Raw genomic sequence first — 26,160 nt, forward strand, 5'->3', positions numbered from 1 at the left:
CACCCAATTACATATACTAATCCTACATTTTTTTTAAAAGGAGGATAACCCCCGGCCTCTGCATCTAGGCGATGCATACGGCCACTTTATTAATTATTCTCACAAGACCTTACAAAGTAATACAACAGTAAGACTAAAGCCGCCGTCTAAGCACCTCTATCCAGCTGATGAAGGGGCGTAGATAGCCTGGGCCTAATACCAAACAGACATCGCAGCTAAACCTAACATCTAAGACCTGAGATCCCATCCAGGACGCCTGCCGGACATGAATCTCACCGGTCCGGCGTGCACTCAGCTGCTGCCGCCGTCAACTGCCACCGCTCCATCTTCAGAACTGTACTGATGCATCAACCTTACTCGATCTAGCTATCGTCGACGCCACCACGGCGCCAAACGACACCTCCTCCCTGCGCGCAAACAGCTGAGCACGTCGCGGTCGCCACTGATACACCTCAGCGCCATGCTGCCAGGTACCACCAGCCGACACAGCTTGAAGTCCTTGGAAGATCTGTCGTGCGTAGCACCTGCCGACCAGGCATGACAAAGCGTAGCACCTGTCGGTCAGGCATGACTTGACATCACCACCGAAGCTCCATGCAAGACGAAGCCGCTCCACCTCCTGCCTCTGACATCCAGCGCTGCTCCGCAAACGATGCTCCCAAGAGAGAAACGACGCCGCAGTGCCGCCATCGTCCGATCTGGAACACCAGATCCTAGGGTTTCCCCCGGAGCAACACGAGTGGGTCGACAGTAGTTACACGACGATGCCTCCATCAAGGTAACGGCGAGAACGCCGCCATCGCCTGCCGTCGGCTCGGTTTTCACCGGCAACCATGTCTCCCCTACTCGCAGCCGGGACAAGATGATGGATCTCGAGATCCGATCACCAAGCCTCTGGCCGGCCATCTCGGGATGAAGATGACCACCACGTCTACCAGCGTCACCACGCCGGGCACGCGTCGCCTCCAGCACCCCCATGGTGCCTAGAGGCCGACAAGCCCCGACGATTCCCATGCCTCGCCAGCCGCCATGGCCTAGACCCAGGCACCACCAGATCCAGATCGGATCGGGGTCAAGGGCCCCAAGCCGCAACCGCCGCGGAGGCAGCACCACTGGACGGTGCCTAGCCTTCCAGCCCGCCGCCGAGTCATCGCCAGAGCTCCGCCGCGCCCACGCCGCCAAGCCGCCGCCGGGATAACTCGCGCCGCCTCCAGAGAAGCCGCAGCCGCCGCACGTTGGAGGGGCCTCAAGCCGCAGCTGCACCGCCGCCAGGCAGGGGCGCCGCCACCCAGCACGCCCTCCGCCGCGCCGCTGGGCCCCGCCCAGCCCAGCGCCGTCTCACCCAGCGCCCAGCGCCGTCTCGCGCCGGACGCCAACCGCGAGGAGAGGGGCAAGATCCCCGCCGCCACCAACGCCGGTCGGTCTTTGCCCGGCGGCGCTGTGCGGTGGCGGCGGGGGGAGAGATCGACAAGGGAGGACGAGGGGCGGCGCGCTAGGGTTTCCCCCGAGGACGCTCGCGGGAGCGGCTCGGGGCTTACAACCCCACATGGCGAGGAAGCGTGATATTTACAATTTTGTTCCTGCCCGTGGTTCGGCATGGAACAAAAGAAGAAATAGGATAGCAGTCGTGGTTTTTCGTCGCTTCAAACGAAGAACTTACAGTAGAGAGAAAACCTGCGTAAATAACAGGAAAAAAAAAACTATGGCACGGGCCTGCGGAACCATGGTCTTGGGGCCCGATCAGCCGCTCACTCACGTCCATGATGAGGGCGGGATAGGCGGTTTGCCGTACAGGAGGTACTGGGCGCCATGGAGACTACTCAGGCCGAACACTTATCAGATTGGGGAGCGCTGTCACCCTGAGCTTCTTCATCTCGTTCGCTGTCACCCTGCACGAATCCAGCGTCAGCGAGCGCAAGTTCTGCAGCGCCTTCAGGTGACGGAGACCGGTGTTGGACACCCGGGAGTTGGAGACATTCAAGCAGATCAAAGCGGTCAAGCCTGTAAAAACCAGATCCGTCAGACATGACACGTACAAGAAGATACCATGTTGACAGGGAGGACGAAATAGTACCAGAAATCAGCTCCAGGGTTTTGTCTGTCAGCTTGCCATTTTGCGAAAGGTTGAGGAGCGTCAGAGCTTTGAGGTCCTTGATATTCTTCACTCCAGCATCAGTGATTGACCCACCGCATACCTCAAGGGACTCGAGATTCTTGAAATCTGATGCAGCATAAATCATGCCAGGGAGAAGAGGGTGAGGTCGCGCACTCAAGTGGAGAAAGTTATACTTCCTCCGTTCCTAAATATAAGTCCTTTTAGAGATTTCTATATGGAATACATACAGATGTATATAGACTTATTTTAGAGTGTAGGTTCACTCATTTTGCTCCGTATATAGTCCATATTAGAATCTCTAAAATGACTTATTTTTAGTAAAATGACTTATTTTTAGGAACGGAGGGAGTAATTTCGAATGGTATTTCTGCTAAATGGTCTTAGAATTGGGTGGTGCAATCCTTAAAAGCAAGATCCAAGAGAAGTAACTGGCTCTATGTTTCTGATATAACCTCAACTATTAGCTAGGTACAGCAGAGTAGCAGACAGACAAGTGTTCATACAAGTGGTGCAACAAATGTATGTAGGCTAGCGTAACCAATACAACAATGTGAAAATGATCGTGGAGGTGTGCTCTTACATCTCAAGAAGCTTGTCCCATGGTCAGTCACCCGAGCTCCAAAAAGGTCAAGGTGAGTCAACCCAGTAAGACCTGTATTATCTCCAGGGATCAAACCTCTATATATATCAAGTAATGATGAAACAAAGAATCACGACCAGATTAAGTGCATGCTGCAAAATTATGCTATTCTTTGTATCACAAATCTTATTCGAGGTAACCACCATGCTCGCTAATATGAAATATCAAGCACAAAAAAAGAACACATATGGCACACGAGGTCCATACGAGACAACAGTGAAAACCACAACAATCATGCCATAGTGAAAAACAGAACTGCCCCAGCAACTGGCAACTAACAGTCTCGCATCACTATTGAGCATTAGTACTATTTTAATTCAATGAGTTAACAAAGGATTATGTGCCAACTGCATCATGTGATATATACCTATGAGTGCTGCTAAGCCAACATCAGTTATCAGGCGATTGTCAAGATTAACTGACTTCAGTGAATTCAATGTGGAAATCTTCTTCATGCCGGTGTCTGTGACCAATGTAAATGAGAGATTTATGCTGTACAAATTCCGAAGATCTGCAAAATGGAACAGCTTTGTGATTAGGATGTCTCCCGTGCCTGTACAATAGCCAAACAGGAGGGAACAAAACAACTGCAGATAACTTCTTATTCAACAAGTCCTGGTGACAACCAAGTATTATAATTTCCTTAAGTGAGGAAACAATACACGACCATGTACGGTCAGTCTGTAACTAGAGCACATCTTGATAAGGTGTTTGAGATAATATCTATTCAAGAGCAATGAGAATAGGTGAAGATGTGCATTCTGAGTCTTAACTTCTCTCAACGAAAAATAACTAGTGCCGGAAACATCATATTATCAAGTGACCGACTTTTTCACCATCTTGGCATTCTTCTTCTAATACAAAACGGCACGTGTTTTGAAGCGTGTTCAGAATAAAAGTAACCGCTGAATTGCATTGATATAATATGGCAGAAAGATGAATAAAAATGCACTAGAAAACGATGATAAGGTGCACAAAAACTAAAATTAGCATATCGGTAATTCTCCCTGCCTCTGCATCATAAGATGCACAGAGTCAATATTATCCATTAGTATGCTGGTTTTACTTTTTTTAGAAAAGGAGGTTAAGACCCTGGCCTCTGCATCAATCGACGCATTCAGCCATCTTTATTAATTATTCAACAAAAGTCTGACAAGAACATACATCAAGCCACCCGAAGCCACCACCCATACCTACAAGCTCGATAATGTGGAGTGCTCTCACTCCCCATATCTAAAACCGGTGTCGTCCGATCCACATCCACATAACGTATCGGAACCTACAGCCAGTGCAGCAAGCCTAAAGCGTACACCACATGCACACGTTTTAGAAGCCGTCATGATCATCGTACCGCTGACCCATCTTCAGGAGGAGATCCGCGTCATCCTTACCAGTCCGGCCACCCGTCGACACCACCATAGTGCCCAACGGCGCCACCTCCCTGCGCACGAACTGCTGAGCATGTCGCGGTCGCCGCCGGTACACACCTCAGCACCATGCCACCAAGTACCACCAGCCGACACAACTTGAAGTCTCCGGAAGATCTGTCGTGTGTAGCACCTACCGAACAGGCATGCCACAGCATAGCACCTGTCGGCCAGGCATGACTTGACATCTCCACCGAAGCTCCGTGCAAGACAAAGCCGCTCCACCTCCCGCCTCAGTCTTCCAGCGCTGCTCCACAAACGATGCTCCCAAGAGAGAAACAACACTGCAGTGCCGCCATCGTCCGATCTGGAAGACCAAATCCTAGGGTTTCCCCCGGAACAGCACGAGTGGGTCGACATTAGTTACACGACGATGCCTTCATCCAGGGAACGACGCAGAGCGCCGCCATCGGCTCGGTTTTCACTGGCAACTATGCCTCCCCGACTCTCAGCCGGGAGTAGATGACGAATCTCGAGATACGACCACCCAACCGCAGGCCGACCACCTCTGACGGAAGAGATGACCACCACCGCCGGCTGCATCGGCCAGAGCAGATATGACGAGGTGTCGCTGACGCGTCCACCAGGCCCTCCACGCTGCCGCGGCCGATCCAAAGGCAGATAGAGCGCCGCCGCCGCCCGAACAGGCCCGGCCGCCACGCCCACAGCCCACGTCTGAGGCAGGGCCGACCACCACGCCGCCACACCGCAGCCATTGCCATCGTGCCGCAAAGATCGGATCAGGCGCACCTCCACACGATTAAGGGCCCCGCACAACCCCAGAGACGCGGGAGAGAGGCGGTGTCCTCCGCCACCGCCGTCGGCCCCCGGGCTTAACCCGGCGGCGTCCCCCGGCGGCGGCGGAGGGAGGGGAGGAGGGAGTGTGCGCCCCCGGCGGCTGGGTTTAGGGCGCCGCCCATGTCGCCCTAGCGGGGACGACGCGGGAGCTGGTTTTACTACACGAATGCTTGCCATATTCATTATATCTGAATGCAACTTTTATCCAATGTTTTACGATATGAATAGAATAGCACTTAACTGCTATAAGAAATGAAAACTGAAAAGATCAATATCGAAAGCAAAGACAAACCAGAAAGATGCCGGAGCCCATTGCTTCCAATTGCAGTGTCAGAAAGCTCCAAGCTTGTCAATAACACAAGGCCTACATTAACACAGGGACAGAATCTCGTGAGCATAAAAGAGAACAATATTACCAATGATTACAATCAAGTGATACTCTAAAACAGCCACAGTTACAAGCCAACAAACAATTTAGCTTAATAAAGTGCAGTCAACAGCATATGACTGATGCTAGTTCTGCACTAATATTTGGGGAATCACAAGGAATAAACAAATTACTAAATCAACTTACTAGATACAACCCAATTTTGAGATCAAACACCTACTGAAGACCACGAACAAAAATAAATAATAGAACGGTACTTCGTAAATGCTAAACCTCCAGTTTGCTCATATATGCTAAGCCTCAAGACTGGTAAGAAAATAACCCACCCTTCAGATGTAATAGACCTTCATCTCCGATCTTGCATGAATCCAGGTTCAAGGACTCCAAATTGATTAATCCTAGAAGAAGAAAAATGCACAGCTAGGTTTATATACCGCATAAAAGCCGTGCAACTCAAAAATGATTGTCTAGCTTTGATGTATTTCTTCAGGCACCAAAACTAGAAGAAGTGCGGCCATCAGTCTACAGCGACTACCATGATGGCCAATGTACAAGGGAATCCCATGCGTTGCTTTTTATCTTGTCTTTGCAGTTTGTGATGCACATTTAATTTAGAGACATATATGAAGTACAATAGTATATTGCGCTTATTAATGGACAAATATCTCCAACATTTCAGCTTCAAACCAACCACCAACAACTTGTCAATTTCATGTTTTATAAACAATATCAAGTGTTTCCAGGCATGTTCATCATTAATTCATTATAAGATAACCATTAATGGCACCAAGCCCATTTCTCCTTCCAAACACACGTACTTCAGCCGTTGCAAGAAAGAAGCACGATTGGATATCTAATAAGGTGATATCAGGGTGCAAAATCAAGCTAGAAGTGTTGTGTAGATAAACCAGCAGATGTGTTATGACCGGTTTAGCTTATAACCGAAGGAGGCCCACCGGGCAGTAGTTAGGGGCTTGGCCCACAAGTTATCTTAGGCTATTCGTATTGAGGTTATAAATACTAGATGTAAAACACTTTTGAGATCAAGCAATAAGAATATTATTATCCCTATTGCCCGGCTCCCAGAGGAGCCGGAACCCTAGCCGCCGCCGCCATCTCCCTCCTACGCGACGGCGCCCAGCCGCTGGCGCGCCCGCTCGTCACCTCGCCCCGCTCCATCCTTCCCCTACAACCTCCGGAGCAGGTCCGGTAGGACCCCTGGTTCTACCAATTTGGTATCTAGAGACAAGGTTGCGATCATGTCGTCATCATCCTCCACGCCAATGCTGCCCGGCGGCACCACCGCCCCGATGACGACCGCTCCGCTGGCCACCGCCCCGATGGCCTCCGCCGGGGCCCCCATGTTGTCGGATCAGGTCACGACCGCGGGCTCCCCCACGCCGCCAGCCCCAGTCACCTCCGCGCCGCCACCAGCCGCTGTCTTCACGTCGGAACCGATGACCAGCACGCTGCAGCAGCTCGTGACGGCCGTCCAAGGTCTCCACATGAACCAGTACCATCAGTACATGGCAGGAGCATACGGCCCCCCGCCGGCTGCACCGATCGCCACCTACGGCCACCCAGCGCCGTGGCCGTTCCCGGGCGCACCCGCAGGCGGCGGGCCCCCGCTGTTGCCGTTCCAGGCGGGGAACCCCAGCAGGCCACCACCAGCCGCCGCGGGCCTGTGGCATCTGCCGCCGCCGCCATCGACGGCGGCCCTCTGGCACCTGCAGCCGCCACCGTCCCCGGCACCCGCCGGCCCTGTCCAGCCCCGCCGCTGCCGCTGCACCCACCGGCGCCGCCCCTGCCCAGCTCGGGGGCACCCTCGCCGGCCGGCCTTCCAATACACCAAGTCCGGTTTCCGCCATCCCCGTCGCCACTACCAGCTTGGGCGGCTGGGTCTTCGCCTTCGCCGGTCTACACCACGGCTCCGGAGCAACCGACCCCGTTTCCGCAGTTCGGCGGGCCATCCGGCTCCCCGGGTCCCTACCCGGAGTACTCCGACCAGGCGCCACCTGCCTCGCTGCTCCGCACATCCGAGCCCTCTCGACACGGCGCTCCGACCCAGACACCGCCGCGGTTCGCCAAGATCGACTTCGCCACCTATGACGGCACGGAGGACCCCCCTCAACTGGCTCAACCAGTGCGACCAGTTCTTTCACGGGCAACGCACCCTTGCCTCGGAGCGGACCTGGCTCGCCTCGTACCATCTCCGCGGCGCGGCACAGACCTGGTATTACGCCCTCGAGCAGGACGAGGGCGCCATGCCCCCTTGGGAGCGCTTCCGCGAGCTTTGCCTCCTTCGCTTTGGGCCTCCGGTGCGCGGGAGCCGACTGGCGGAGCTCGCCCGCCTTCCCTTCACCTCCACGGTGCAGGACTTCGCCGACCGTTTCCAGGCCCTGGCATGCCATGCGTCAGGTGTGACGGCGCAGCAGCGGGCCGACCTCTTTGTCGGTGGCCTTCCGGATCACATCCGCATGGACGTGGCGCTTCGCGGCCCTCAGGATCTCCAGACGACCATGTATTACGCCCGCGCCTTCGAGGCTCGCGCCCAGGCCATGCTACCGGCCGCCCCGGCTCGAGGAGGCCGGCCACCTCCGGCCGCTTCCGCGACTACTACACCAGCCACGACGCGACCCTTCCGTCGTCTCTCTCCGGCGGAGCAGATGGAGCGGCGGCGCTAGGGCCTCTGCTTTAACTGCGATGAGCCCTATACGCCGAGCCATGTCTGCCCGCGCCTCTTCTACTTGGAGACGGTCGACTACATCAAGGAGGACGCCTCGCCCGACGGGGCCGACGCACTGCCGCCCCCAGCGGTTGCTGAGACCGGACCCCCCGGCGACGGCCCTCGTGGTCTCTCTCCACGCGCTCGCGGGCATCCGCGACGAGCGGACCATGCTGTTGCCGGTGATGATCCACGGCGAGCGCTTGGTGGCCTTGGTGGACACAGGCTCCACCCATAACTTCCTGTCCGAGGCTACCATGCGGCGCTTAGCACTTCAGCCGACGGGCGGGGAGCAACTTCGGGTCACGGTGGCCAACGGCGATCGTCTCCGGTGTCATGGACTCGCCCGGGACGTCCCCATCACCATCGGCAACGAACACTTCTCTATCACATGTGCGGGCATCGACTTGGGCTGCTTCGACTTCATCCTTGGCGTCGACTTCCTTCGGACCCTCGGTCCCATCCTTTGGAACTTCGACGCTCTGACGATGACCTTCTGGCGACTGGGCCGCCGCATCCGGTGGGACGGCATTGGGGGCGCCGCACCGGCGACGCCGCAGCTCCAGCTGGCTGCGGCCACCTCTGAGGCCGAGCATCCCCTCCTGGATCACCTCCTGCAGCAGCACAACGACCTCTTCGACGAGCCACACCTGCCCGGGTGTATGATCACCGTATTCATCTCCTGCCGGGCTCCGCACCGGTGGCGGTTCGTCCTTACCGCTATCCGCAGCTGCAGAAGGACGAGTTGGAGCGGCAGTGTGCACTCATGCTCGCCGCGGGCATCATTCGGATCTCCACGTCGCCCTTCACCGCACCGGTCCTCCTCGTCCGCAAGTCGGACGCCACGTGGCGCTTCTGCATCGACTACCGCGCCCTTTATGCGCTCACACTCAAGGATAAGTTTCCTATCCCGGTGGTCGATGAGTTACTGGACGAGCTCCATGGGGCGCGCTTCTTCACCAAGCTCGATCTCCGGTCGGGGTACCACCAGGTGCGCATGCACCCGGACGACATCGCCAAGACGGCGTTCCGGACTCACCACGGCCACTTCGAGTTCTTGGTGATGCCCTTTGGCTGCGCCAACGCGCCGGCAACCTTCCAGGCCCTGATGAACGACGTCCTCCGTCCCTACTTATGTCGGTTTGTGCTCGTTTTCTTTGATGACATTCTTATCTACAGCGCCTCGTGGGCGGAGCACCTCCAGCACGTCGCCATCGTCTTCAACGAGATTCGAGCGCATCATCTTCATCTTAAGCGCTCGAAGTGCTCGTTCGAGACGCCGTCAGTCGCCTACCTCGACCACGTCATTTCAGCTGACGGGGTTGCTATGGATGCCGACAAGGTGGCACCCGTCGCTACCTGGCCGACGCCGCACTCACCGCGGGCTCTTCGCGGTTTTCTCGGCCTCGCGGGCTACTACCGGAAGTTTATCCGGGAGTTCGGCCTTATCGCGTCGCCCCTCACGCGTTTGCTGCGTCGCGACGCCTTCGCCTGGGACGACGAGGCGACGGCGGCACTCGAGGCCCTCAAGGGGGCCCTCACGACGGGACCCGTTCTTCAGATGCCGGACTTTGACCGCCCATTCGTGGTGGACTGTGACGCCTCGGGTGCAGGGTTCGGTGCCGTGCTTCATCAGGGCGATGGCCCTCTCGCCTTCTTCAGCCGGCCCTTCGCTCCGCGCCATCTTAAGCTCGCGGCATACGAGCGGGAGCTCATTGGCTTGGTACAGGCCGTACGCCATTGGCGGCCCTATTTGTGGGGTTGGTCTTTCCGCATTCGCACGGACCACTACAGTCTCAAGTTCTTGCTAGACCAGAGGCTCTCGACCGTGCCGCAGCATCAGTGGATCAGCAAGCTTTTCGGCTTCGACTTCTTCGTCGAGTATCGTCTGGGTCGCCTTAATACCGTGGCCGACGCCTTGTCTCGCCGCGACGCCGACCTCGACTCCACCGTCGGCGACTCCGAGGGGGTGGCGCTGTGCATCCGCTCTGGGCCGACCTTCGGACTCTTCGACGACATCCGCCGGGCGACGGCGACCGCCGCCGCCGCCGTCCTTCTTCAGCAGCAGCTGGTGGCCGGCGACTTGGAGGAGCCTTGGCGCTTCACCGACGGCCTGCTCCTCCATGGGCGCCGGTCTTCGTACCGGCGCATGATGATCTCCGTCACCAGGTGTTGCTGCTAGCCCACTCGGCTAGCCATGAGGGTGTGCAGAAAACCCTCCATCGCCTCCGCGCCGACTTCTACATTCCTGGTGATCGAGCCCTGGTCCGTGACTGGGTTCGGTCTTGTATGACGTGCCAGCGCAACAAGATGGAGACATTACGGCCGGCTGGTCTGCTTCAGCCCTTGGAGGTGCCATCTTAGGTCTGGGCAGATATATCCATGGACTTCATCGAGGGCCTCCCCAAGGTGGGCGGCAAATCAGTCATTCTCACGGTGGTCGACCGCTTCTCCAAGTATGCTCACTTCATCGCGCTGGGGCATCCGTATACCGCCGCGTCTGTGGCCCGTGCCTTCTTCGACGACATCGTCCGTCTTCACGGTTTCCCCTCTTCGATCGTCAGCGACTAGGACCCGGTGTTCACGGGCCATGTCTGGCGCGACCTCTTCAGGATGGCGGGCGTCAAGCTCCGCCTGAGCACGGCCTTCCACCCTCAGACGGACGGCCAATCCAAGGTGGTTAACAAGGTGATTGCCATGTATTTGCGCTGTGTTACAGGTGATCGACCTCGGGCCTGGGTGGATTGGCTCGCTTGGGCGGAGTACTGCTACAACACCTCCTATCACTCCGCCCTGCGTGCTACGCCATTTGAGGTGGTCTACGGTCGGCCGCCCCCGCCTATCTTGCCGGTGGACCCGGCGACGGCTCGGACAGAGGCAGCGGGTGACCTTATCCGCACCCGTGACGAGATGCTTGCAGAGGTCCGTCAGCGTCTCCTTCAGGCCCAGCAGCTGGCCAAGCATTACTATGACGGCCACCATCGCGAGGCGGAGTTCGCGGTGGGTGATTGGGTGTGGCTGCGTCTTCTCCACCGCTCTACGCAGTCACTGGACCAGCGCGCGAAGCGCAAGCTCGGGCCTCGCTACGCCGGGCCCTTCGCCGGTGCTCGCATCCACGACGTCTTCCATGTGGGGCTGCTCAAGCCTTTCCGTGGGGAGCCTCCTGCAGGCCCTTCCGCGCTTCCTCCGACCTTCGATGGACGCCTTCTTCCGGAACCGGAGAAGGTGTTGCAGGCGCAGCTCCGTCGTGGAGTGTGGTTCGTCTTGATCCAGTGGGCGGGACTTCCAGCGGAAGAGGCTACTTGGGAGCAGCGTGACGACTTCCGCCAACACTACCCAGACTTCCAGCTCGAGGACGAGCTGTTTGCGCGGACGGGGAGAGATGTTATGACCGGTTTAGCTTATAACCGGAGGAGGCCCACCAGGCAGTAGTTAGGGGCTTGGCCCACAAGTTATCTTAGGCTATTCGTATTGAGGTTATAAATACTAGATGTAAAACACTTTTGAGATCAAGCAATAAGAATATTATTATCCCTATTGCCCGGCTCCCAGAGGAGCCGGAACCCTAGCCGCCTCCAACCCTAGCCGCCGCCGCCATCTCCCTCCTACGCGACGGCGCCCAGCCGCCGGCGCGCCCGCTCGTCACCTCGCCCCGTTCCATCCTTCCCCTACAACCTCCGGAGCAGGTCCGGTAGGACCCCTGGTTCTACCAAGATGTGACTCCAATACTTACACATTCTATATGTGAACATAAAAAACTGAAGAATATGAGAAATATTAAACAACATAGTCATACCTTTCAGATGCACCAAACATGCATCTGTAATATGGTTAAAGCCCAAATTTAAGACCTTCAATTTTTTAAGATCTGCAAAGCAGCAGCATTTTAATGAATAAGACAACAGTACAATACAAATTTGCAGAGTGCTATTTAGTTATCATGACAATACATATCAAGTGCTAACTAAGCGAGGTGTATTCAGAAAACCTTCTCGATTTAACAGTTATGGTAGACATTCAACAAAGCAGAGGAGAGGAGAACCTGAGTCCTCTTTGTGTAGCACACAAATGGCAGATTCAAAGGACATTTAACAATGTATGTGTATGTTGGAACTTACATGTGAGAAAACTCACACGGGCTCACATGCACTGTGAAATTTTCAAGGACCTAAACTATTTATGCATCCAAAACCAGAAGCATTTCCAAAAGAGGCTACATGATAATGTTTTGAAACTGCCAGACCAAACAAAAGTTTCATAACCGTTTTCGTTAACACATATGCTTGCTTATTGTGAAACTGCATTTCTACATCATAGTAGTAAGAACACAGCATTTACCTTCAAAGCTTTCACAGCCTTCATCATATATGCCACACCGATTCAAATTCAACAACATCAGTGAAGCCAATCCTACAGAAGCAAATGATGCATAAGGTTATATTTTTACACTTTAATGTCTTTAAGATGAAAATGTAATTGCCTTGCATAATTTGTAGCAATTCTGGTTTCATCTTACAGCTAAAAACAATACTAGTACTAATTTTTCCCGATAAGGCCTTCTTTGGTTCATAGGAATATTGTAGGAATTGTAAAGGATAGGAACTTTGTAGGAAAAATTTCTTTGGAGCCCTTTGGTTTGTAGGAATGGATTCCTATTCCTATGTAGGATAGGAATCAATCCTTCACATTTCAAAGGGAAAAAAACATTGGCCTAGACTCAATGGAAAAATTCCTATCCTATGCATCAAATGTCATCTCTTTCTCTGTAGGATTTGAGATGCATGTTATCTCACTTCCTATGATTTTCATATTCCTATCCTATGAACCAAAGGAGGCAGGAGATTTAATTGACTCTTAACAACATATCGAGCTATACATCCATAAAGAGTTTACCAGCCTCTGCATAACAAGATATACACAGCCCTTACAAGACAGCTGTAAAACACAAGAACATGAATCATATATGACTCGCATAAATCAGTGACCAATGCAAGACAAGTGCCAAAGTTCATAAACCACTGGAAACTGGCTGGTCTATCCGAACAAGTAACGCACTTGTTTTCCACAATAGGGCTGGCTAAGGCTGTTAAGGACACTGACCCCAATCTCCATTTTAGGTGGAATAAAGATATTGTTATCTGTTCCACTTGACTTAAACATCAGAATTTCGAAATAATAAATATATTTTTTTCAAAAACAAAAACATTTTTTCTTAAACCACCCACACTGGAACAACCCAGGTAGCTAAATACCAAACAAAGTGATTTAACTCTGCACTATCAGGAGACCTTACGTATAATGAACAGAACATATGAGATACGGTTAGGAGCTGTTTGGAAGAACATTATTTCTTGGTAAGTTAAGGTGGTTAATTAAAATTTAAAGTCCAAAAAGGCTTGCAAGGAGGAAAAGAATTATGTTCGCCACCCCTACAGCTATAGATGGACCAAATCATCCTTCAATCAGCAGAATCAGACTACTCTTTTCAATTTTTATTGAGTCTATTACTAAGTTTTCGAGTAAACTGAACTTACCAGTGACCTTCAACGAGGGAGAAAAAAAGGATTGTGCAATATCAAACTGTTAAACTTCTCATGAATAAGGTGTTGTGCGGTTACTTGCTGTAATAAGCAGCCTCGTAAAGCATGTTTTACGTGAATGTAAAATAGTATGAAATGCCAAAAAATATAAGAAATATTTTACTAGTTAACAAACTAAATGACGAAAAATCTAAGCAATTGAAGCATTCAAGCCTGGTGGATCAAGGTACAAGCCATTATTAGGAAAGTTGCGGAAAGTTGCAGGACCTGAGATAGCTTCCAAGCAAGCAGCGGTCACTGGACAGCTCTCCAAATTTAGGTGTGTTAACTTGGACAAGCCTACAAAAAACAGATAAAATTGTAAACACATAAGCTTTGGATCAGATCAAAGTCAAGCAGTTAAATACAGATCATGCATTGACCCATAGAACACCAAACAATGATCCTTAGATCATTCCAACATTCAAAATTAAAGCACCAAGTTCTAAATAGGAAAGTGGCAGGTTATAGCCATGTTTACCTGTAAGATAAGAAATACCCAGGTCTGTAATTCTACAAGAAGACAATTGCAGTTCCTTCAAATTTGTGAGATCTGCAAAAGAGAAGTGTTTGTCAAATTTTCAGGGATGGGATATGTGGTATAGATTCATTAAATACTTCCTTCCTATTCAGAGAACGGGTCTAAGTCTGACAGACGGCATATGATATACCAAAGCAGAGAATATCAAAGGAAATAAATAGACTATTCTGTTACCTGATAAATACTTGATATCTGAATCCGTAATGTAGTTACAATATCTCATATTAAGTGACTCCAGCTTTCTCAGGCCTGAAAACAGTAATTGCTTCTCAAATACCAATATCAACAACTCAAAAGGTTGTCAAATTTAAGACAGGGCAAGAATAGTGTGGTGTCAAATGCCATCATGACATTCCAAAACAAAAGGGTCGCATTTAAAATTTTAGGTACCTATAGCAGTAAGTAAATTAATGTGATGTTCAGAAGGGTGATACCTTTCATATGAACAAGGCCACCATGAATCTTCAGGCATCGCTCGAGGTCAAGATTTACCAAATTAACTAAATTTGCAAACACACTCATTCCTTTAGCAGTAACACCGTCACTTCTCTTGAAACTTAAAGATGTCAAGTTTGAGAAACCTGCAAATCCAATATATAGCAAAATAAATAAAAACTTAATTGGCGGAAAGTTAGAATATTATTCTCCATTTGAAGTGAAAGCTTAGGCTTATCAACATTAAGGGAGTTTAACTTCATCTAACAACCAATTCCACACCTAATCGGATATAATTCATTAGGCTTGCAGCGTTTGTAACAGCTACAAGCTCATACTCAAACCCATCTAATACTAAGACATTTAGGTAAGAGTAACTCAGTAAGTAGTGTGTCACTGACCTGACAAAACTCCAAGGCCATGTTCTGAGACATGTTCACAGTAATTACATGACAAGCTTTGCATGTTTGAGCAATCACTAAGAAAATTTAAGCCACTATCAGTAACTTCAGAGCAAGAAATGTCAACGGACAATAATGACTGCCTTTGTGAAGCCACTACTTCCATCCAGGCATCCTTAACTCCAGGATACTCCCCCAAACAAATGTCCTGATAGTGAAATACAAGAAGCAGTTAACCCGCGAAGACAAAACTCTGTCTCAAAATATAGTATTCAGAATATTTTGTAAGTACGATTTATTAGATCTGAGAAGTTGCCTTGTCATTCATAAATATCAGGTTTCAGTGTCATATGATCCCAATACAAGGAGGTTATTGATTATATCCGAAGCAGGAAAGAGCACATAAAGTGATCAATAACTTTAATTTTACATAGAAGTATTAAGTTTGATGGAACCATATCGGGGCGGTGGCCTCGATCGGTGGCGCGTGGTGCGGGTGCAGATGGGGGGCCTTCGACGGCTGCATGGGCGACGTGGAGGCGGCGGCGCTACGGCGGCTCCTCGATGGCCGACCGGAGTTCCATGGGAGGCGTCGTCTCCGACTCGATCTACTCCGGTTCGTGCTGGCTACGGTAGCGACTACAGTCGACGCCAATACTGCCTGGACGGATCTGGCGGGTGGGCAAGGATCCGGGGGAAACTCCAGGCCGGCGTGGCGGCCGCACCAAAGTCGACGCCCTCGGCGCCGATTCCCTTCCTCGAGGCTTCGGTGTGGATCATACGCCCCCCACCTCTGCCATGAGCGCAGGCGAAAGCCTCTGTTCCTCCGTTTGGGCAACAATGGCACTTTGGTGTCGTGTTCCTTCCTGAAGGCGTCGGTCGGGGACTGCTCAGGGTGGTGGAGTTGCTGATAGTTCGGAGTCGACGCGAGATGGCATGTAGGTGGAGCGGTGTGGCATCAACCGTATCGTCGACGGTGGGTCTCGGCGGCATGGCGCAGTGGAGACTCGGCGTCTGATGCGCGGAGATGGACTCGCGCAGGAGGAGGAAGTTGTCTGGCGTCATGGTGGCGTTGATGGCAGAGAGGCCTGGCAAGGTCGGTGCATCAGTTCTGCTCTGAGGATGGACCGATGGAAGATGGAGGTGACGGCCCTTGCAGCGTGCGGTGCTCACTGGGAGTGTGCCAGACCGGAATGGGACCCATTCCAGGTAGTGGCTTGGATGAGACACCCGGCTTTAGATGTTAGGCTTTGGTGTGATGTCTGTTTGGTATTAGGCCCAGATATTCGGCACACCTTCATCAAGGGGATAGGAGTAGCAACAGCGTTGCCAAGATGGTGGCTTCAGGCTTATTGATGTACCACCTTGTATGGTCTTTGTGAATAATTAATAATATGGCTCCATGCATCGTCCAGATGCAGAGACCGGGGGTACATCCTCCTTTATATATATATATAAATATATATATATATATATAAATATATATATATATATATATCGGGTTTACTGCTTTCTTTATCAAGACCACCGGCTTATTGTTCAGTGTCTTATGAGACTAAATTGAGCATCACACTTGTAAGCATAGGCAACAGAAACCTTACATGCAGCGCACAATCCCGAAAGGTTTCAAGCGATTCCTCCGTGAGGCAGTTCGAGTCCACCATTTCATCGAAAACCTGCTGGCTGAGATCACTCGGCAGCATAGCAAAAGTAGAATACTTGCTGATATCCTGCATATGCATTTGACGTCATCAAACAAAAATGCAGCATTTCTCCGCAAAGCAAAACACATATGCCCACAGAACTACCTTGCAGACTTTGGCGACACAGAGCTCCATGAGTGTCGGGCACCGGCCAGGGCCCTTCCCTGGTCCCTTACGGGAGATATCGGAGCTGCTGCGGGGCAGCGTGAGCAGCAGCCATTTCAAGCTGCTGGTCTTCGAGAACCTCGTCGGTGTCTGGAGAGAATCGTCGTCATCCTCCACCAATTGGCTTCGCTTCCTTGAACAGACGCCACCCATGATCACTGTGAATTGGAACTGTCACTCCCTGTGTGGAGTCGAAGGGATCTACGAGCCTGCACAATCTTGGTTCTGAATGGCTGACAGCTGCATCGCGTCAACCATTTGCGGCGTATGCCCTTACTTAATTAGTCAAGCTTCCACTCCATTCTGCGACATGAAAGAAATCATACAGTTTTAGGAGCAGAACAGAACTTTACCATTACAGTTTATTTTAAAATATTAATCATGCATGATGCACGCACTACATACTACAGTAGATGGCCAAAAACCCAATCCTGAATAAAATGGATCAACCGAAACTGAAGATAGCATTAAAACAAAAGGAGCGAGCAACAGAGCCCCAGCTCTCCAGCAGGCCAGCTGAAGTAACAAAGTTAAAAAAATCCAAATAAACTAACAGCACAACTGCACTCCAATCCAAGCTCAGATGAACCAAGAGCCGATCAAAGCGACCTCAAAAGCCTCACCGATCAATCAATACGTATCGGATTAACAGACGGTAGCAGTGGCAGATTACCCCAGCAAAAGCGGATAAAGAAGGTAAGCCAAGGCTTTGGGGAAAAGGAACAGTGGCCCAACCAACCCCGCAGAGCCCAGAGAGTCCCCACAAAGAAGCATGGAAACAAACAACGCCATAGTCGGACACCGAACTCTCACCTACCCCACCGCCGCGGAGCCGCCACGGAAGCCACCAGCAGCTAAACCCAAACCCCCGGCGCTAGGGTTCAGCTCCACGGTTTTAATCCCGCCGCTTCGACGCGAGACAAACGGAGCGCGACGAGTCCTCGCCGGATGGGGGCAGCGCAGTGGAGAAGAAAGGGAGGGAGGAAATGGAAGCGGGGGAAACTGTTATTGTAGCAAGAACCGGAGCTGCGGGCGAGCTCCACGTGTCCTGTGGGGCCACGAAGCTCGGCGTCCCTGGCTTGTGGGCTCGGGTGTCGGTCTGGACCCCTCTCGGGGCTGCGGGGAGCGGCCGGTAGCCGGTTTGGAGGGTGGGATAAGGCGAAGAGGGGTGAGGCAAGGGGCCGGCCACACGCTACCGGCCGATTGTGCGGCCGGGTATGTCCGTATTGGCCCCCCTTCTTTGGGATACACACCGCCTAGAGTGTACAGTTCAGTTAAGTATTGTTTGTGGTGCCGTTGCTTGATTTTTGGATTCCTTTCGAGTACTATATACAGTATATAGTAAGTGTAAAAATGAATAGAGGTTGCGGGCTCGGAGACTTGATACGAATGGTGGCATTTTTCTATATTTATTTCAGGTTTTTTAATGTTTTATTTAGCAATATGACATGCCCCTCAATTATGAGGAGCTTGTGGCGACTTCCTTAATCTCAAGATTTGTCGGTTCGGTCTTTTAAAGGAGTCTTGTGATGAAAATAGGTTAATTTGTCCTCGTCTCCAACTTGCACAATCTGATGATTGTCGTGGTCTTAACTTGCACGTTGCTAGAGCTAGGGAGTCATTGACGAACATTGCCAGGAGATGCCAATGTTGATGATCTCAAACATGGATCACTGACCTGGGGAAGAATGTGAAGATCAGATAAATAGACCCAACCAATGTTAATGTTGAAAACATCATCGTGGATCCTATTGACGAAACCACCCGCACTAACGCGAATCGAGACGAAGGCATCATTTGGATAAATGAACCCACACACGTCTACAACGATACCGGAACTAGCACTAGCATACACAGAGGTATATTGTTCAAACCACAAATATCTCTAGGCCAGCCATCGACCTTATGTGTTGTGTGTGTGTGTGTGTGTGTGTGTGTGTGTGGGGGGGGGGGGGGGGGGGGGGGGACATCGGGTTCAATCGTAGAGAGCGCGGGAGGTATTAGCAAAAGTGCAATGACGCTAAATGTGTCACCAATTCGGCCGACAGATCCATGTGTCTGCCAAACGACAGGTTGTGATAGGCAGAGACCTTTTTTGCCACATCATGTTAAATTTGTGTTTCCATTTATTTCAGTTCAAAAATTTATGAACAAACAATAACATGCAAGTAAGGAGGTTTAGTACTACACAACCTATTACGCTCTGCGTTCTAAAATAATTGTGGTGGTTTTAGTTTAAATTCAAATATTCAAATTTAAACTAAAACCACGACACATATTTTGGAACGGAGAAAGTATCTCAATTGAAGAACACATATGCCAAGTGTGAGACTTGCACCGGCTTTTCTTCACCCCCCTCCCCCTCTCCCGTTTAAGGCGAAACTTACAAAGCAACCAGAGCCTCCTTGCCAAATCTCCGGACGTTTGTACAGTTGGTACTTTGCTGCCGTTTCTCCTACCCAAATGATAAGTGTCACACGTCAGGTGTGTGCCACTCCGGCCCTGACGTCTTTAAAATGGCAATTCCAGTAACACAAGGATGGCAATTTCCGTGACAGACGGCAAGTTTTTGTCAAAAATAAACTGAAGCATGAAAGTTTTCATGCTTGGCAAGTTGTCATCCTCGCGTCACTAAGCTTGACGTCGGAAACATTTAGATTTGTCATGTGCTCACACCTGCCATGTGACACTTATCATGGTCCTTCACCTATCAATCGAAAACACTGCTCTCCGGCTTCCTTTAAAAAAACGGCCGTACATGAAGTGATTTCCTAGGTACCACCTACCGGCCAGTTATTCCATATTGATCAGAAGTACATTGCTGCTTTTCGGCGTGGTTGCTGACCATCTTTTCGGCGTGGTTGCTGACCATCTTTTCGGTGTGGTTGCTGACCATCCAAGCTTCTGAGACCCCTTTCCTCCAAATCCGGGCAATCAGTTTGAAGTGCTCCTAGATCATAAACCCTTTTCAGCCTCAAAATACGCCTTTTACTGATTTGGGAGTGCTTTTGTGATCACGGGTTACTTCGTAGGCGTGCAAGGTATGTTCGGTAGGTGACTAAAGATGTCGGGTTAAAACATCCAGAATAGTATTTTCGCATAAAAAGAAGAAGAGGAGAAAAAAAAACATCCGGAATAGTAGAGTCTAAGAGCATCCACAACAAGACAACCCATAAAAGCATCTACAGCCGGATATGGTAAATATGGCCCCTCAAAAGCCCGCGGACGCGCAGGCGCGTCCGCGGGCAGTGACCGGGCACGCCTCAAATTTCACTTGTTGCATCCGGATATCTCATACTAGATTCTTAAATCTATACAAAGACACGCACACGAAATAAGCCTACGTACTACGTCCGGATCTCCTCCTGGATCTCAGGCGGCGCTCCGCGCGTGAGCATTACATAGTAGGTGATCTTCGTACGAACCATGGCGGACCGCCGGAGCGTGCGCAGAGCGCGGAGCGTGGGCAAAGCGCCGGAGCGGGAGAGGGAGAAGGTGGATGGGCTTGGACTGGCGGCGCCGAGAGGGGGGAGGTGGATGGACTAGGGTTGCTGGACTCCGGCCAGTTAAATAGGCGGATTTGCTCTCGGGTGGCGAGCGGGAGCGGCGCCACGTGGCGTTCCCACCGCGGCGACGGGGGAGGCGTCCATCAGACCGCCAGGTTCCGGGGCGAGTCCGCGTGGGACCCCTTCATCAGTCCTACATGGCGGGCGTACCCGGGCGCCCCCCATATTCGGACTGGATATGAGGGGTGTCGGTCAGCCCGGGCATTTGAGGGTCGTTTGACGGGGGAGTCTTGGTCAGAAAATCGTGACCAGTCAGTGACCGGGCGGCCTGCCCGGGCGTATGAGGCGGGTTTGAGGTGCCCTGCTGTAGAAGCTCTAACCGCCCCAAACGTCCTGATGGGCTACCCGGTCAGTGCCCGGACAAGTTTCGGCCACCCAACCAGGCTCCCCGCGGCCGGGCCAGATGCCCAGCCTGACCGGCACTCCGCATATCCGACCCATATCTAGGGCGGATATGGGGAGGTCCAGTTGCGCCCGGGCACGCCTATCATGTAGGACTGAAAGATAGGGCCCACACGGAGATGTGGAGAGACAGTTGTTCCAACATGTACCTCCTCCGCTCCGTGTCGCGTGGCGCCGCTTTGGCATGCCGTCCGAGGAAGGAAGCCAGCTATTTAAACCGGATGGCGGTGACAGAACCCTAGTACGCCCCATTTTTCCCTCTTTCTCGTCTCTATCGCCGGCACTTCCACTTCCTTCCGCCGCTTGCCATGCCGAGGCATCGGATCACCACCCACGCCTAACTCACTCCGGAGCGAAGGGTGCATCTATTGGGGCAGATCCAGGCGAGGCGGGCTGCTCGTTTCGGCGTCGGCCTTCCTCCGAATCATCGTCAGAGGAGGAGGAGGAGGGGTAGGCGGGGGGAGGAGGCTCATGGAGGAGGAGGTGGAGGTGGAGATGTTACCGGCTGCGGGCTTCGCCATGGCGGAGGCGGAGAGGAGTACGAGGCCGCTCAAGCGATGGAGATGGTGGAGCAGACCGCCATCCTCGAGTCCATCCAAGACGAGATCTACATCGAGGCCAATCGACAGTTCATCCGGCAAGAAGGGGCGGCGACGAAGGCGCTGTTCGCCAAATGGACGTGGAGGCACGGGGGTGCCAGAGCCTCCGCAGGCGTAGGAGCTTCCGCACTTGCCCGTCTATCCGGCGGCGGGCACGAAGATTGTCGAGATCTCTGACGACGAGTATAGTTTAGCCTATGTACATAGTACCTAGATTTTTATTTGTATGGGTATTATGGATTTGAGGCATGAAGTTTGAGTTTTATGGTTATGACGGATGTTTTTTTTGGTATTCGATCATTGTCGACGGACATGTTTACAGCTGGACTCTAAGGTAAGAGCATCTACAGTCGAAGAGGACAAATATGACCCCTCAAACGCCCGCGGACGCGTCCGCGGGCGGTGATCGGGCGCTCTTCAAATAGCGTCGTCCACATCCGTGTATCTCATATTCGATCCCCATATATCCATGCTAAACCATGCAACGTCGATCAAACTACTAGATCAGCAAATAGACACAGGCAAGCACAATACTTTCACCAAAAGATCGGATGTTCAAACAACCACCAAAGTTCACATAAACGAAGGGCAACTTGAAACTACATCTAAAATTTGAAATTAAATTGAAGAAAAGTGGATCTTCACCCCTTCCGGGCCGGCCCCTTCCCCTTCCGGTTGCTGGTGCAACTGTAGCCGTCGGCGGCTGGTGGAGAATCGTCCGAGTCGTTGGACGAGGAGTCGTCGTCGAAGGAGGAGGAGGAGACGATGATGAGGCCCTTGAGGCGCCGGAACGCCCGGTCCTGCTATCGCTTGAGATTCGCCAGTTGAGCCGCCTCTGTCGCCTTCTCCCTGGCCTCGTGCTCGGACTGCTCGATAGCTAGCTGGAGAATAGTCCTGGCCATCTCTGGCCCGGCCCTATCAGCCCACCCAGGCCCGGCCCTAAAATCCAGGGCCTAGGCCTGATGGGCTTGCCCGTGGGCCGGGCTTGGGCCTGAGTTTTGAGCCCACCAGCAGGGCCTGGACGGGCTTGGGCTTGGCATATTGGCATTTTAAGGAAGAGGCCCGGCCACGGCCCTAAGCCCTAAGGGCTTTTGAGGGATTTTTACCAGATGGGTCGGGCTTGGGCTTGAAAAGTAGGCCCGATGGTAGGGCTTGGGCCTCAGTTTTCTGTCGTGGGCTTTTTTAGGCCCGACCCAAGCCCGGCCTGGCCCGGCCCATGGCCAGGTATACTGGAGAGCCTTCGCATTCTTCAGGCGGAGCCGTCGAGCGTCTGTCTCCGCCGTCGTAAGCGACCGGCGGTAGAACCACGCGAGGAGCCGCTCGTCCTCGTCGGGCTTCGCGGGTAACCCGCTGCGGCGGCGGACAGAGCTCTCCGTCGCGTCCCTTTCCCTTGGCCGCTGCCTCTCGGGGCGGGCGACGCGCGTCACTGACTCCGGCGTGCGTGTCCGGGCCGGCGGGGCGGGCACAAGCACCCATCGCTGCCCGCGTGGGGAGCAGCAGGCGGCGGGGCCAGAGGACGGCGTGGGGGAGGCACGTACTGCGCAGCCCACGCGGAGCCAAGCGCGGGCCAGGAGGAGCCAACGCCAGCTTCCTTGTTGCGGCGGCGGGGGAGAGGCGAGGCCGATCCGGAACTGCCACCCGTGACCACCTTGGACCTCTCAAGGGAAATGCGGAGGGCTAGGTCCTCGTCGTAGTCGGATGAGGAGCGACTGTCGGCGCTCGACATGATCGTCGCAGTCACAGGAGTGGTCGGAGTGGATCGAATCGGAGAAATCGAAGGAAAGAAGAAAAGACGGATCGAGAATGGAGTGAGTTAGGGTATCCGGATTGAGAATATTTATGGGGACGGAGTAGGGTCGGGGTGGGCCGGGCCGGGCCGACGTGAGGGCGTGCCCGGACGCGTATTCTCCCCATATTTGGGTTGAATATGAGGACGCCAGACAGTCCGGACGTTTGAGGGCCGTTTGAGACGTCCGGCTGGGTAAAAAACATGAGCGGTCAGTAATGGGACATGCCGTCCCGGAGTTTGAGACCAATTTAAGATGGCCAACCATAGATGCTCTAAGCTTTGTCTCGAAGAAAATGCTCTAAGCTGGTCGTCTAGAGCCTAGATGCGCAGTGACGGTGACGCCTTTCTTTTCCGCCCATCCTTTTCTTGCGATTCGGCGAAGTATCGGTGCGCTGGACGACGATGGCACGCCATCGCGCGCCAACGACATGATGGGGCGGAGGACGATGGATGGATCGGTGCCTGCGCGGGCCTACCGATCGATTCGTTTGTGATCCTTAATTTTCTCTTGCGATCTATATCATGTCGGCGTGCCTCGTGTTGTCGATCGAGTCCCTCCACCTGCGTGGACACGTGAACGTAGTAGCAGTAGCAGGTAGGCGCCTGGCTTACTTTAAGTTTTGCGTGCCACGCCTTGCCTCGTCGTATTGTTCTGTTGCTGCCACCGTGCCGCGCGCTGAGCGTATCACAGTCATGCTGTGCTGCGTTCTCGAAAGAACCGACGTGCTGTGGCACTTGGTTGTAAGGGAACCCGTCGCACGTAGTAGTACGTACGTATATAGTGTGATGCATGTTTTTTATTTTTATTTTATATTTTTTTCGAATTGTCTAAGGATGCATCATTAGGGCATCTTTGTTTCGCCAACCGTCCGCGGCCAAGTGAACCAGTCTGCGGACTGTGAGAGCCGGCTATTCAATGCTATCGTGTATATGCCCATCAGTAAAGAGCAATTTACGGACCGCGGGAGTCAGTTATCTAATGCTATCGTGTATATGTCCGTAAGTAAAGAGCTATTTGAAATTCAAATAAAAGCCCAATCCATAACCCATGCCGATCACATCAGCGTCGGATCACACGCCCAATCACAACCAAAGAAGGCAAGTATACTTAAATTTTTTACATGACCGATCCCAATCACAAAAGAATTTCAGTCCGTGCAGATCTGAGCCTTCTCTATACTCAAGGTGTCGTCACCATCGCGTATGCAGTCTCCGCCTCCATCTCCTTGTCCGCCGCCTCCTCCTCCTCCTTGTCGCCGCCTTCATCTCATCTTTCTGCCGCTGCAACATCTTGTAGCGGACAGCTTGCACAATCATTCTTGTCTCGGCATCCAAAGATTTCACCTTCAAGAACAACATCTTGGCATCTGGACGATGGGCGATACCATTTGCGCTCCACGATCCTGGCCACGACCTCCACCATGTCCGTGACCAGCACGCCCACCGCCACATACGCCATCAGCACGCCCTCCACCGACCTTCCGCTTCTTCACGAGTGTTGCCTCCTTTACGGCATTCGCTTTGACACAACGATTTTGCCGCGTCGCCGAGTTGATCTTTCGGGCGTGGGTGATGCTCGGATCCTCCTACACCTTCACCACCTCCATCTCCGACAGGTCCTGGTCTGATTCCATGCGTCGGTGGCGGCGAAGAAGAAAGTGGGAGAAAAGAACGGGAATTGGGTGGAGAGCGGCGGGATGGAAGGAGAGTGGGGGATTTTGGCGCGAAAACAGTGCAGGATGCTACAAAAGGGTGGAGCTCGTCTTTCTTTTGGGTGGGCCATGGGAGTAAGAGTCCAACGTGTCTCTTGTTCGGACTCTTGCAAAGCCTCCCACGTTTGGTTTTAGTTTGCGGGGAAATATGGTCTGGACCGCTCGGCGGACGATACATGACCGCGTTGGATGGCTTTCGTGGTCCGGACCACACGATCTAAACATATGCGTGCGGTTTGAGGGTTGGCGTTGGAGATGCCCTTAGACCAACTGTTGTCACATCTTCACTCATCATATGAGATATGGAACGTGGTGTATATATAGATACAGAGGCCGTGGCCATAAACACAACACATAGTCGACATAATATGATCTTCATGATTTTATTTTTATTTTGTCATTTGCTTCAACTTTGTAGGAGCACTTTAAGCTTAAATTGGTCTAAAGAAATGCATGAATCAACACAATAACTTAATAACGGCTATATTCAATGGACAAAATAAGCATTATCGCGCGAGAGAGAGAGACCATCGAAGTAGGCGCACGGGGCGGACTCACGAGCAGGAGCTACTCCCTCCGTTTCAAATTACTCCTCGTGGTTTCAGTTCAAATTACTCATCGTGGTTTCAGTTCAAATTTGAGCTAAAACCACGACGAGTAATTTGGAACGGAGGGAGTACTAGCTGCCGCTACTTCTCATTATTGGTGAGTGTGGGGTTGTACTCTTTGTTAGAGTATATAGACATATCTTTGTATATGGTAGACTATGATTTGTAATCATCTCCTGCCTTATCTCTAGGAGAGGCTTCTTGCCCTCCAAGCCTTGTATTCTATATAAACCGTCCGAGAGGCTCAATACAACATCCATCATATTCCGCACCAAATTCATTTCTCCCTTCTAACATGGTATCAGTTTCCGGGTTCTAAACCCTAGCCGCCGCCGCTTCCGCACCCGCGCGCCGCCCCCTGGGCGGTCGGCCTCCATGACCGCAGCCGGGGGCCGCGCCGGCCGTACCTAGGGTTCGTCCGCCGGTCGTGTTGACCGGCTGCCCTAGAGAGTCTTTTTCCCGAGCCCTTGCTTCGGGTTTTCTCTCTCTCTCGCCGGTCGTTTTGATCGGCGTTTTTCTTTTTGATTTTCTGATCTATACTTGATCGGTTTGTGTCGCCCGCCGCC

General features: G+C 52.4%; 1 protein-coding gene across 6 annotated transcripts; it reads right to left on the bottom strand.

Annotated features, from left to right (window-relative positions):
• Positions 1-1,565: 1,565 nt before the first annotated feature.
• On the bottom strand, positions 1,566-18,162 carry LOC109778157 (uncharacterized). 6 transcript variants are annotated; one of them, XM_020336713.4, is made up of 16 exons: positions 17,732-18,162; positions 16,859-17,221; positions 16,652-16,780; positions 15,051-15,258; positions 14,649-14,795; positions 14,389-14,463; positions 14,155-14,226; positions 13,902-13,973; positions 12,433-12,504; positions 11,891-11,962; positions 5,696-5,767; positions 5,274-5,345; positions 3,124-3,267; positions 2,697-2,768; positions 2,075-2,221; positions 1,566-2,001 (listed from the first exon to the last, which is right to left on the bottom strand). In XM_020336713.4, exons 2-16 carry the CDS (start codon positions 17,069-17,071, stop codon positions 1,817-1,819), a joined length of 1,752 nt encoding a protein of 583 aa, XP_020192302.1. In that variant the 5' UTR covers positions 17,072-17,221; positions 17,732-18,162; the 3' UTR covers positions 1,566-1,816. The 6 variants fall into 6 exon arrangements, with proteins under 6 accessions (XP_020192302.1, XP_020192303.1, XP_045085864.1 ...); XM_020336714.4 differs by having other exon boundaries at positions 17,736-18,036; XM_045229929.2 differs by lacking the exon at positions 17,732-18,162 and adding an exon at positions 17,592-17,664.
• Between the last annotated feature and the right edge of the window lie 7,998 nt (positions 18,163-26,160).

The sequence above is a fragment of the Aegilops tauschii genome, chromosome 6 (genome assembly GCF_002575655.3).
Source record: "Aegilops tauschii subsp. strangulata cultivar AL8/78 chromosome 6, Aet v6.0, whole genome shotgun sequence".
NCBI lineage: Eukaryota > Viridiplantae > Streptophyta > Magnoliopsida > Poales > Poaceae > Aegilops > Aegilops tauschii.

Coding starts and splice junctions, on each gene's coding strand:
- LOC109778157 (XM_020336713.4), bottom strand. CDS start 17,071: ATGGGTGGCGTCTGTTCAAGGAAGCGAAGCCAATTGGTGGAGGATGAC. Junction 14,796..15,050: donor TGGCCTTGGAGTTTTGTCAG/GTCAGTGACACA, acceptor TTGGATTTGCAG/GTTTCTCAAACTTGACATCT. Junction 3,268..5,273: donor TGGGCTCCGGCATCTTTCTG/GTTTGTCTTTGC, acceptor TCCATTTTGCAG/ATCTTCGGAATTTGTACAGC.